This window comes from Nipponia nippon, unplaced genomic scaffold (genome assembly GCF_047370975.1).
Source record: "Nipponia nippon isolate SJK-2023a ecotype South Korea unplaced genomic scaffold, ASM4737097v1 scaffold_4, whole genome shotgun sequence".
Classification (NCBI taxonomy): Eukaryota; Metazoa; Chordata; class Aves; order Pelecaniformes; family Threskiornithidae; genus Nipponia; species Nipponia nippon.
Genome location: NW_028262358.1, coordinates 31,603,265 through 31,616,365, shown reverse-complemented (window position 1 = coordinate 31,616,365; position 13,101 = coordinate 31,603,265). Strand labels below are relative to the sequence as shown.

The 13,101-nt window shown below is 45.2% G+C and overlaps 1 protein-coding gene across 4 annotated transcripts in view; it reads right to left on the bottom strand.

Annotated features, from left to right (window-relative positions):
* The window catches only part of LOC104021497 (uncharacterized), a 60,033-nt gene that overhangs the window by 34,508 nt on the left and 12,424 nt on the right, over window positions 1–13,101 (bottom strand). For all 4 annotated transcript variants that reach the window (XM_087775420.1, XM_009475061.2, XM_087775419.1 and 1 more), the window contains 2 exons: window positions 6,422–6,497; window positions 4,610–5,100 (listed from right to left, as the gene is read on the bottom strand). In XM_087775420.1, coding sequence (XP_087631546.1) covers window positions 4,610–5,100; window positions 6,422–6,497 — 567 coding nt within the window. The remainder of the gene's footprint in view (window positions 1–4,609; window positions 5,101–6,421; window positions 6,498–13,101) is intronic.

Genomic DNA, 13,101 nt, shown 5'->3' with positions numbered 1-13,101 from the left:
CAGCACAGGCCCCTGAACTCCACTCAGTCAATCTGGAGAGCGAAGCCCAGGTCAGAGACAGTGATGAAACTACCACCAGCACCAGCAGTGGGTTTTCCAGCACCCCCTCAGCACAGAGGCAAGCTCAGACAGGCAAACAGATGATAACAATTTCCAGGAACTGACAGGGCCTGGATTCAAATGGGAGGCCGAGAGGTGAAAAGGACTCTCGAGCTCACACATTCTCTATCTGGAAACTATTTGTCAAGTCCTGGAGAGACAGGCAAGGGCAAAGCCCAGCTGTGCTAAGGACGTGGAAGTCTCACCCTGGAGCCATGAGCAGCCCAGACCCCAGCATACCAGGGGTCACACACTGGTCCTTGGTCACATGTGACGAGTGCCATCCTGCAGCCTCTGTGCAACCAGTGTCGGCCCAAAGAAAGCTTTCAGTGCCAGTCACCCTACCAGGCCCAGTCCAACCAAAATGCCAGTATTCAAATATTCAGCAGAAGGACTAGCATCCAAATGCTCATACGTGATGTGTTTTCTCTTCTGTGCTGGCCTTTTTCATCTTAGGATCTCAAAGCATTTTAAATAATGCAATAAGCCTCCATAAGTCAATGGAAGCTTGGTATTATCTACTCATACATGCAGGCAAACCACAGCAGAAGGAGTTTTACAATTTGCTCAGAACTACCTAGTGACTTTGTAGCATAACAGGAAATATACCCATGTACCCAAACTCTCTACCTTGTACGTTAAAGCAATGCTTTCCTTACCAGCCACCTACCCAACACATAAATGAGGGCGATTTGGATTTCTCATCCTGCCAACCCAAAGCTGCTCTCCTCCAAGAGAGATCTCTTATGATCTCTCTCCCTGCAAATGCTATACTCTGACTTGTCAAGCTGCTCAAAGTAGATTTCAAAGGAGCTCCAGACAGTCTCACTAAACAGTACAGGAGGACAGACCCTTTACTACTTCTCTATTTGTTTACACAACATGCCAAGACCAACTACTCTCATCCCCTGGGAATGAACTCAGCAGCTCCAAGGAGTCTGTTACACCCTGGACTTCCTTACACCTCAGCCGACCCTTGCATCCCCTGGTGCCTTCACCTCAAGCCATCAAAGAATGTCCCCACTCTCCCTGACCTCGTGCTCTCAGCATTGCCAAAAAAAGTCAGATCTGCTGAGGTTAGCAGGGTGGCAGCAGCCCCAATCTTTCTAGGACATGCACGGCCTTCATTAAATAGCAAGTGGCTGGCAGCAGGGGCTGTGTGTAATGAGGTTGCTGTCCAAAGACCATGATCAAGGGGCAGCTGGGAGTGGGCATTCACTGCAGCATCGCGGGTGTCTGCACGAGCCAGGGTATTTCTGCCCAATTAGGGGAAAGAAAGGAAGAAGTCTTCTGAGCTAATTTTCTAGCCCTTTGGAGGAGTGAAAAAAAGCGCGTATTGAATTCCCCTTGCTCAGCGTCAATAAGGAAAAGGCTGGGTGGCCAGCTGACCAGCCAGCCAGGGTGGGAAATGCACCCACCAACTGTGCAAACTCATGTCTGGGGCACAAAAGGGCAGAATCACACAGCCCTATGAAACTGGAAAGGCATGGCCTGGCACCTAACCAGAACAGGACTTTTTAAACCTGCTCCTGTGCAGCCTTTCCTGCTGAGGGAGGCTGAACGGAAAGGCCCAGATGATGGAGATTTCCGTTTATCCACAGGCCGTGGAGGTAGAAGCACAGCAGTTCCCTAAGCCCTCAAAAGCACTCAGATTGCTCCCAACCCACCTGTCTCTCCCAAATTTGCTCCCCTTCCTTACCAAAAGGCACCAAAATCACTGGAACATGGGAAGACATTTGGACACCACATGCCACCAATCCATGGCTTTCCTGCAAAAGCTGCCTTGTCTGTTCAACCCTAAGAACAGCTTAAGCATCCCCACACAGAGCCACTCCACACAATTCTCGGGACCAATCTTCTATCACCATCCAACATAAACTGGATTTGATGCAAAGACAAAGCACTTGGCATCTCTTCACCCACCCTGGAGTAACCCATACCATAGCGTGAACCCAAAAGTATCCTCTCATCTCAGAATGCATTTGCTTCTGGCACAAGTTAATCTTGCCCGATACTCTTTGTCATCTGTCAGCTTCATAGAGACACAGAAATGGGAAGTAAGGCTCAGGGACAAGAGTGAAAACCACACCTGCTGCTCAAAAAAGTTTCCATCTGATCAAGCTTTTCAGATGTATTCTCATGGGCAAGAACATGATAGTAAGGATAAGAATTGCAAAGCAAGAATAGCATGATGTTCAGAGCCCAGATAAAGCCTTAGAGTAGGCAGTTTAATATTAATGATTCCTCATTTGCTTTGTTTACCTGACTAAAAACCACACAATGCCAAGTGCTGTCCAGACAGTTAATAAGAGGCATTTTTGTTGGACAACGAAAACAGACCAAGAAACACATGCCCTGGTCCCATTTTACAGGTGGGGAATGGAGGTACTGAACAAGACTTGCCCAGCTTCATACCAGGATTTTGTGGCAGAACTCAAAACGAAACCCACATTTCAGATCACTGTTGTAAGAAATGAGATCGCTGATTTTAGCTAAGCTGATGGGAATCCAAATGTCAGTAGAAGACTGAATCTACAACACTATCATTTCTGTCATGATTTTTGTAGCAGAAACAAGTACAGGTAGGAAGCAAAGCCATGCAGTGAACAAGACTTCCAAGATCAAGCAAGAAGTCATGATAAACCTTCAAGATGTTACTGGTTGAAAAGTAACCAATTAAAACTATAAAAATAATACAACTGACCAAACACTGTTACAATATTCAGGCTGCATCTCACCCTGCATGTTTCCCCCTCCCCGCCCCCCGGCTCCCCCCAAAAAGTACACTTTTAAATTAAAACCACTAGCTGAACATCCTTTCTTTTTAACAGGGATTCCAGAATCTAGAAGTGTTAATGATATCTACAGTAAAAATGCTCTTTAAAAAACGCACTCCCACCTCCACTCCAGATTTCAACTTTTTTGCAAAAATCTTTGCCACAATTAATCCAGAAGTGTAGAGAGCAGACAGGCCAGGAAGCAAATCATTCTCACAAGGTTTCCCAGAAAAACCACAAGAGTTTGGAAAGCTTATTTAAATTAGCCTCTAACCTTCACCAACACACTCGCAAACACACTGCTGAAGGGAACTTAAGGCAGAGGAGGTAGATGCTATGCCTGGGATCCAAATCAGAGAAAGCACCTGGTCTGAAAGGAAAATTTGTCCATTTACTCACATGCACTCTGAAAAAAAGAAGGCTGGGCAGAGGCTTACCAGCTTTTTTCTCCTTTCATTAGGATGTGAGACTAATTAAAGTCTGTCAGTATCAGTAGAAGATTTGGGCGACGTGAAATGCAAGACTGGGCCTTTTGAATGTTCTGCGAGCAGAAACTTGGCGAGAAGGGCAAAGAGGGGGTGAGGAAAACTGTACTGAAACCACAAGTCTCTGCATTATGTATTCAGGGGATGTATGCTGCCAGCAGGACTGAGAACAAGCACCGATGTAATGGGGAAATGGAGGGGTCTCGCTGTTATAGATCGTGGAAAATAAATACATACTTCTTTCTTTTAGTGGGTCCATCTTGTAGGCTTAAAAGGGGCGTTGTTAGTGAGGTGAAAACTAGCACATCCAACCAGAGGCACTGAAATTCTTCCTTAATGAGAGGAAATTCAGAACTGAAAATAACTGTCTTTAAGTTACTGCAATTTACCAGGATCAGCAGCTGTCTGCAGATAGTCTTTCAAACTGACACTACACCAGTGCAAGAAGAAAAATAAATAATGAAGAGCAAGCTGAAATACTAACTCTAAAGCAATGCCTTCTGAAAGAGAGGCACCAGATGGGCACTGCGCAGGGCAGCCCAGCCCACCAGTACCAGGCATACCCCATTTCCCAGCCTCTGCAGAGATGAGGCAAACTCCTAGCATTTACACACCTCAATCCCAAGCCCCTACAAAAGTCCTGCAAAATCAAGAGTAACTGCATCTAGAGCAAACTGTAAACAGTTTGTATTTGTACAGTGTCAAGAAGGTGAAAAGCACTGGTTTACATTGCTGTAAAAATCTCCTAGGAGGCATAAAAAGACCTGGGCCTATGGAGGTCAACAAGTGTGGAAACACCTATTAGCATCAAGTCTACAACCACTTTCTTCACAAAGATATTTCTTTATACGCCCCTATGCAATTAATTTATTTTTTAATAAATGGTACAGGTCAGCTCATGGCAGCAGGGGTAACTTGACAAAAATGAACTCCCATGATTTTGTTCCTGTGTCATACAATGAACCGGTCAGTATGGGTGCCGCCTTCCCAATGGGGGTAGCAAGAGAACAGCCCAACTGTAGCAAAAGCCAGTCAAGTAGCAGCAGCTTTACCTCTCAAGAGAGGTATCTACACTTAGGCCTAGTTTATCCTAGACAGACAGAAGTATCAATCATGCCTCTGAAGATGTGATCACAAGAAACAACGCTATGACTTTACGGAACCCTGCCTCAATAACCCTCTTCCATCTTTGCTTACACCACCTTCTCTCAAGTGATGCTGCTTTCCTCATATGAAGTTCTGCCTTACCTGCTGCATTTTTTCCAGGTCAAGGCTGGGCCTGCTGACCTTATCCCCATATCCTTGTCGATGTCTCTTACAAGGCATGACTTGCTCAAGGCCCGCCCCGACGCTTGTGAAGATTAAAGGTCTGGAGGCTGGGCTCCGCACGAGGGGCTGGAGTCTCTTGGGAGGGGAGGCACTGAACAGCACGGGGCTTGGGCTGGCGTGCAGGCCATCGGCCTGCTCTGCCACAGGCCGGAAGGACATAGCACACAAGTTCTTCACTTCTTCGTCACTGGAGGAGGTGTTGTTGCTGTCGCTGCAGCAGGCAAGCCTGCTGACCTGGGACCACTTCCGTTTCTCAGCAGCAAACTCTCGGTTGATGCGTTCCAGCTCCTCTTCCGAGCTGTGGCGGTCAAGGCTGGCATGGAAGAGGGCCCGAACCTTGCAGCATTGGTTCTCCTGGTTCTGCAGCTGGTTGGTGGCCAGAGGGGTCAAGGTACAATTCCGTCTTCTCTCTGGTGGGAGGAGGAGATAGAGGAGTTGCAGAGCAGACCTGCATCCCATGCCCCAATAAACTGGGCCTGCTTTCTCCTGAGCTGTTGGGTTTTGGTTTTGGTTTTTTTGGTTTTTTGGTTTTTTTGTTTTGTTTTTACCTCCTCCCAAGCAAACTTCTGAGCTGTTTTCTGCCTTTTTTTTCCCAGAAGAAACACCCCCTGGTTGAATGCTTCCCTTTAGAAGTTTCCAGAACTTTGTTTAGACCAGACTGCTAGACAACCCCTTGCAAACTGTCACCTGGAAGTCTAGTTGCAGAGCAAGAACACAGACCTGCCACCCACCTCATCCCCTGAAGGTGGAGAAGGCATGATCTTGCAAATGTGCTGTTAGGCAGTTACTTCTAACTAGAAACATTAAATTCTAGCAACCAGTTCTCAGGGCAGAGGAGGTAAGTTAGTTACATTCTTCTAAGCAGCACGTCTGTGGCTCAAATAATAGAAATCTGGTTTCTGGACATAAGGGTCCTCTTTCTATTACAAGGCTTGCCATACAAGAGAGCCTGCCTTCAGCCATAAGTTGGGAATGCTTTACCTGTTCTGCTGAGCTCTTTCCATGTTCATCGTGTGGAGCAGGGATTTGAATTTCAACAGGACATGTCCTGTAGGTGAGGAATTTAAGTTCTTCTGCCTTTGCATAAGAACCCACTTGAATTTAACTAAATTACAATAAAACACACTGCATGCGCAAATGGCAGAGACTTAGCATAGCTGAAGAGATACATTTACTACTGATTTCACCTACAGCTCTAAGCCGCTTCATACCAGGTCCAAAAACAATAGCAGAGCACCTGCCTCTCCTCTATGAAAGACCCTCTGCTAGATTCAAGAATAGGGCTGCCCAATACCAACAGTACTGGAGGAGGGGAGTGAGCTAATCAGGCGAGTCCAGAGCAATGAGGGAAGGGAAGGTCAAAACTGGAAATGACAAGGAGGAGGAAACCTAGAACAACGATGACACAGGTGCATAAGCATGGAATAGAAGATAAATTTTTAGTCCCAGCTCTGCTGCTGGCCCAATTGTAGACTTTCTCTGCCCCATGTTTGCAGTACTGGGGTCTTAACGTGGTTAGCGATGTCTGTCTCTGGTAAGAAAAGTGCGACTGCAGCATCTGATAACACCAGCTTCTCCCCGTGGGGTCCCAAAGACTTCACGGTGACTGACTTAATGCATCTGGTTGTGGTACACTAGGGACAGAGAAGGAAGCACTTCCAAAAGCACAAGTGAAAAGCAAAATGAACTTCAGCAGTAGCATCCCAGGACCCTCCTATCTCATCCCTTTACCTCTGTCGATCTGAGCAAGTTCCTGGTTCTCTCCCTCAGAGTCGTCGCTGTCCTCATCACTTGGGGGGTAGGAGATCTAGGGGGAAAGGAGAAAGAACAGGCTTCATCGTGAACACTGAACATTGCCCTGCTGCTGCCCAAGCCACTTCCCCCACCCTCCCCCTCTCATATCCTGCAGGCATCCACCCCGACTAACCACACACACCCGGCCATAGCACCTCCCTGTATACACATTCTCATCTCCCAACCTCAAACTCCCATCATATCCTCTTACTTGCAGCAACACAAAACACACAGCCTACCGCTACTTCCACCTTACTGCACCGCCAGCTCTTTCCCAAGCACAACGAACATACCCTGCCCTTAGCTCCCCAGACACACAGCTTATAACCACCATGGCCTACCACATCCACATCACGTGGACAACTGAATCTCCAAAACCCACCGCCGAAATAAAGACACATCCTGTCAACAGCACTATCATCTTGCAAGGCATCCACAAATGGAAGCGGCATGTTAACATTAGCGGTCCTATGCATGTACCCACACTTCCCCCTTGAAAGCATACACACACAAGCCAAAGAACAGACTCATCTTGCTTTCCTACAGGACAACTCTGCAGAAGGTAATAGAAATAAAAGAAACAGGGTTCCACAGAAATGCAAACAATAACATTATGCTGTCCCCACCAGCACAGAGTCTTATAGTACCACTGAACACGCTTATACGCTCCAAGAGTAATGGCAATTGACATATTTCATCTATCGGGAATTTTCAGGAACATTCGCTCTGGGTCAGCCAATGGACTTGACCAAACCACCTGCTAAATACCCAAATACCCACTGACTCAAAGCATGTTCTAACACTGAATAAACTTGGTAGTTGCCTCTTGAGAAGGGTTGAGAGATCTGAAACCAAGCTTTTGTAGGTCAGATAGATTCTACTGCTGCTGAGTTTCCTACATAGAGGAAACCCTACCTACCTTGTTCCGAAAGTGACTTTTGTTCTGCTACATATAGCATACCTGGAAGTTATTAGATCAAACCTCTGAGCTATGCAGCTCAGTATGTGTCTCTGGCAATGGCCAAACACAAATGAGTCAAAGGAAAATGCAATACTTCAAAAGAAACCTTTGCAAGAGAGAGTTCTGGAATAACATGGTCACTGCAAGATGAGCTTTATTATTCTTTACACCTTTTATCCAGAATAACAACAAGCATTCCCATCATTCTTAGCTGAGTCTCACAAGTTACTTGCCCACAACAGTATTCAGTGATAATAGGTTTCAAAAGGTTACATGCTGTGTTTCCATTTTAAAAGTGACTGATGTGCTGTGCTTGACTTTTATAGAAGGTGAGGCAGCATGCAACCATTACCCTGACATGGACACGTTTTGAGTCCACCACTGTTCCTAGGGAAACGTCCTTGGAGAGTTTCAGCCTCCCAGAGACCCAAAAGAGTAACTACACTTAACTTGGTGCCTATGAAAGAGACATACAGCTGATGCAGGGAAGTAACAGGAATAGTGGAGAAATTCCGACTTTGACAGCTATTAAGTCAACCCATCTATTTTGTGACCATCCTCCAGGATTGTGTTTGGTTTTTTTTTCCTCCAGAAGCCTGTTGCCACCTTTTTTTCTCCTCCTTTTTTAAAGCTACCTTTTGCCCTTCTATATTTACATTGCCCTTTAAGAAATCAGAAAATATTCTCCTTCCTCGCTAGTCTTTAAACTACTTTCCCAACTGTCAAATCATGGAATGGGAAAAGTGGCACAGATTTATTGCCATTTCTGATATCCTTGAAGTAAATGCAGAGAGTTGTTTTTCCACCACAACTACAATTTGCTTGTACATATTCACACACATGAGTCATTTAATAAAGGCAGCTGGCACTGAGGAACACTGCCAAATTAACAGACTTCTAGTTGTCCCCAGAACAGGTATAATACCTTGTTTGTGCCATGGTAGTTCATAGAGGGGACAGCTGACACTGAGGTGCCATTGTGCTAGCTGCTGTACAGACAAACAGTGGTCCTGTCTTCATTACAAAAGCTAAGGCTCTAATTCTAACTCACTCAAGAGGTACTGACCTTAGTTTGTGGCTCATTCCCACATAAAAACCCTTCATTTGGACATGGCAGGGTTTTCAGTGAGGTTTAACGGCTCTGTGTGGGAAATTTATCAGCTCCAGTTTTTGTACTGTGTAAATGCCAATACACGGCATGGCGCTGCTTCCAAAAAAGAGGCAATGACACCTAGCACATGCAGGTCAAAGAGCTACTGCACAATGTCACTGGCTTGAGATGATTAAAATAGGAGTTGGATTTGAGTCAATGATTGACGTTTTGAAGGTCTTTGTGTCTACTGTCCTGGGCTTCCAGAATATTCACTCCTCCCCATACAAGTAGAATTTTGCTAGCCTCTTGTCTTATATGGGTAACTCACTCCCACTAAGTCCTCCCCAGTACCACAGGCAGCCCAAGGCTAAGCCCCTCTGAGTTGCCTTGAACGCTTCTCTAGAGGCTTTGTTCAGAGCACCTGCGAGAGAAGAGAAACCTCTTCCAAACAAGAAGGTGCTGAGTCTATGGATTTGGTCCCATAGTATATCCCAAAGAAATTAAAGTGGTAGGACAATACGAAAGGCTTCATGGAAAAAAAGGGGCTCCCACAGTCTTGCTAATCATCCTCCTGATGCTAGCCAAGGAAAAGTAAGCACCCACTCTTCTAGAATCAACTACGATTTTTATGAGCAAAATATCAAGTGCTTTTCAGAAACAAGGCAATTAGAGACACCTATTGAGCCACTCTTCCTGACGCCCATTTTTTCTTTTGGAAGAAGAACATACCAGTAGCACATTTCTCCCAACGTTCAGACTTGGTTTCTCCCATTAATCCCACTGGTTTATTATACCCTTGTTTTAGACAATACCCTCAGAAGTCAGAATATTTTCATAATATACATCACAGGCTAACCATAAAAAAAGCCTTAAAATCCAGCAGTTGTGCATTTTATGCATGAATGAAGTAAACAGATGATAGGACTCAGAAGTCACGTTACCTCAGATGTCCCATGACCTGCACTGTCTTTCAGAAGTCCTCTCATCTCTGATTTTGCGTGGGTTACATATATGCAAATACCCTCCTGCTTGGTCTTCACATCTTTCAATCAGAGACATCATCATTTCCCCCCGTTTGTCATTTAGCAAGGTCTTCTATTTTAGTATTGTTACGTTCTCTTTTTGTTAGTAAATCCTTCCACAAATTACATCCTGGTTGTGGGAACTGAAGTCTCCCAAGCTCCTATGTATGAGACCCTAGCTCCCATGTTCCCTAACAGAGAACCATCATTCATAGCAGACTAACCATTAATCTTGCAGAGTTCAAAATTTACACATGAAACTCTTTGCCATAATACACCACACAGGCAAAGATTAATGGAAGTTTGAAAAAAGGACTGTCTGTCTGTATGGATAACAAAAATTTCCAGAGACTATAAAGATATAGAGAATCAAAGACTAATGCTCTGACTAGTTGGAGATAAATGCTCTCTGCCTTGACTCTTCTCAGGCTTTAACAGTAACACTGTCCTCTCTTCAAAAGCATTCCACTGAACACAGTGGTACTGTGTTCAGGCCTCCAGCCTCGCTTGCACAGTCCCTGTCTTATATTAGCCACAGATTTACTTTTGTCTGAGGCAGCACAGCCTCAGACAAACTCAGAATTGTGGCACTGCAATAACAGAAAACTCAGTCTCCATGTCAAAGATCCCACTAGATTATGGCTTCATTCACAGCATACAAATCACAGAACTGTTTAGATTGGAAGAGACCTCTTGGTATCACCTAGTCCAAGCCCCTACTCAGGCTGAGTCAACTAGAACAGGTTGCCCAGGATGTGCCCAGTACACTCTGTACCTTAACATGCAAAATTAAAGAGAAGAAAATCTCCAATTCACATAGATGTGTGAATATTTACAAGCCATGGCACAAAACAAGCCAGAAAACAAAGGATGGGTGCCCATCCAACCTCCAGTCTGTCTTCAAGAAATGCATCAGATCTGAAGTTCAAAGACCGCAGCCTCCTGTTGATGAGGATGTCAGTCTTACACCTGGCGCCTTCAGCTCCGGCACCAGGCATGCCTTCTGTCAGGCCAAGGACTCCCACCATGCCAGATGGAAACATGGACAAACTTCCCCATGCACTTGATTTTGCATCAATCTCCAGTAAGGAAAGATGGGTTTGTGTAGAATAATCAGATGGTATTTAAGGAGAACTGAGTGTAAAGTTTATAACTTTGAGGGAGATTTAACATGAAAGACAAACTACCAGATAAAAGAAAAAGCTAGAGACAGAAAAAATTTTTGTCTTTCTCTTCAAACTGCTGCTTGCCAACTGAGTAATGATAACTAGCTGCAGCCAGAATTGCCCAGGCCCTAAAAGTTGCAGTCTAAAGCCCTGAAATACATCAGACAATTAAAAAACCCCACCCTGTTAAAGCAAAGGTCCTCTTGTTCTTTGCTTACAGAAAAGAAATTAACCTGGTATCATATGATCAAAAGCAATTACATTAAGAATCATCTGGGAGCTCACAAAAGAGAAGGGAATCTCACTTCCAAGGCAGAACAAATCTCTCCCAACAGACTTCACTTAATAGCTGTATTGTCCTAAGAAACTAAAACACCAACAGGGTGGTTTCATTCAGTGGAGGGAGGGTGCATGCGTGAGGAGCAGATAAGGTAGAGATACAACTGACCACAGGCAACCCCTCTTTCCCAGCTTGAATCAAGAATGCACACAGGCTGGAAGGCATCATTCTCAATCTTCCTCTGGGAAGGAGGGAAGGAGTGATTCTACCTCCAGGGAGGTGGCTTCCCCAGCAGAAGCCAATGCTGCCTGTGTTGCCACATATAAGACTGCTTGTGACACAGGCTCATTCACTTGAACCCTGGCACTCCAGTAAAGCCCCTTCCATGTGCCCTGGAAAGAGATTTTGCTGAGTTGGTCTCACTCACTGGTTCCTGGCACAAAACCAGAAAGGGATGATGAGCTCACCAATGACTATGGATATCTCTGCTATGGGGAACCAATTTCTTCAGACTGAAGAAATGAAACCAGTGCTCGCTTACTTTCTCCCTGCCACGCTGCCTACAGAGCAGCTGCTGGAGACATGGGCATCCTACAGCACAGAGCTCTGCTGCTGGCTCTTCTCCTTCCCAACTGCTTGGCTTTAGTAAAAACATTTTATTAAATTTCCCTACTGTTATTTTTCCAGGTCAACAATTGCTGCAGTTGCCATGGGACACTGCCTGATCTTGAATGAGGGAGGTGCCATCCTCCCAATTTTAAGAAACTCTGGATTAGAGAGAGTGGGAAAACAAGGGACATTGAGACACTGAAAGGCAGTTTTGAGCCATGGCACAACATGAGGAAGAACGAAGGAGCGAGTCAAACAGACCTTCAACTTAACACCTAACTCATCTCCCAAGTTCTCCTTTAAATTTTATTTTAGAGATACTCAGCATTACAGGGACAATTTCTGCTAGTAAAACAGGCTATAATTCTTGCTCTCTCCTCAAGAAAAGCAGCAGAGTTAGAGATCAGAGGAAAGGTTCAGTTCAGTCTTCAAACATCCACAAGTGAGATATGACTGCCCAGACTAGATCTGAGTTTTACAGCTGGGGTCCTTCAACAGCTACACTTCCAGCCAGAACAGTCCTAGTTTGGAAAAGCTTTCTAAAGCCTTTTTTTCCATTGTTAGTATCATTATTTTCCTTTTTAATTTTCATAATAGCTCTGCCTCCAAACTCCTTTCCCCATTTCCTTGCAAATTTATAACCCTTGAACATCGTCCTGCTTGACAGAGCAGCTGCCTGGCTGAGTCAGTGAAAGCCGTGATGGGCCAGTGGGACAGAGCACTCCTCAAGGCCCTTGTTTTCCAGGCCTGCCCCATGCTGAAGACAGCAAAATTCCTATTTTTTTATAGGAATGCTCCACGTTTAGTCAGACATGTCACCTTCTGCATGGTCTAGAGTCTAGTTAACCATCGGTGGTTTCACAGATTTGAAAGAGGCAGAGAGTCAACTCTAGGTAGCAGAGTCCACAATGTTTTAACAATACAGACGTCATTTTTGTTGAATGCTTACCTTACACAGACACAGGCAAACATGGTGACTGGCAACTCTCAGGGTGCAAGTGGTGGGAGTAATTAGTCAGAGAACATGGAAACTGAGCTTCTGTTCTGAGGAACAATGACTGAACTTGATTTCTAGAAGCGTGGGCTTAAGTTGGATTACCTAGATCTTGAGAGGAAAACAGTAGGCTTGCACAGAACAGCAAGGACATGAGTGGTGGGTGGGCGCAGGGAGGCTCATGTGTGGTCCTCTTATTGTTTTAAATCCTCTCCCTCATCCTTCCGTAATTTCACGAAAGAACTAATATGTGTGTTTTGAATGTATTGTTTGCATGGCAAGATTATGTTTATCTACTCTCTACAGCTCCTGGAAAGAAGTTACAACTGTGGCCAAACCTGACTAGAACTACAGAGATGACAGGGCACCGCCCTGGGCTCGGGGATCCTCATTTGCAAGCAGAGTGAATCAGAGGATGCTATGCAGACACGTGCAGTGGGGCTGGGTTCAGCACGGGCAAGGGGCACAGAGACTGGTCAAAATACGGTTCAT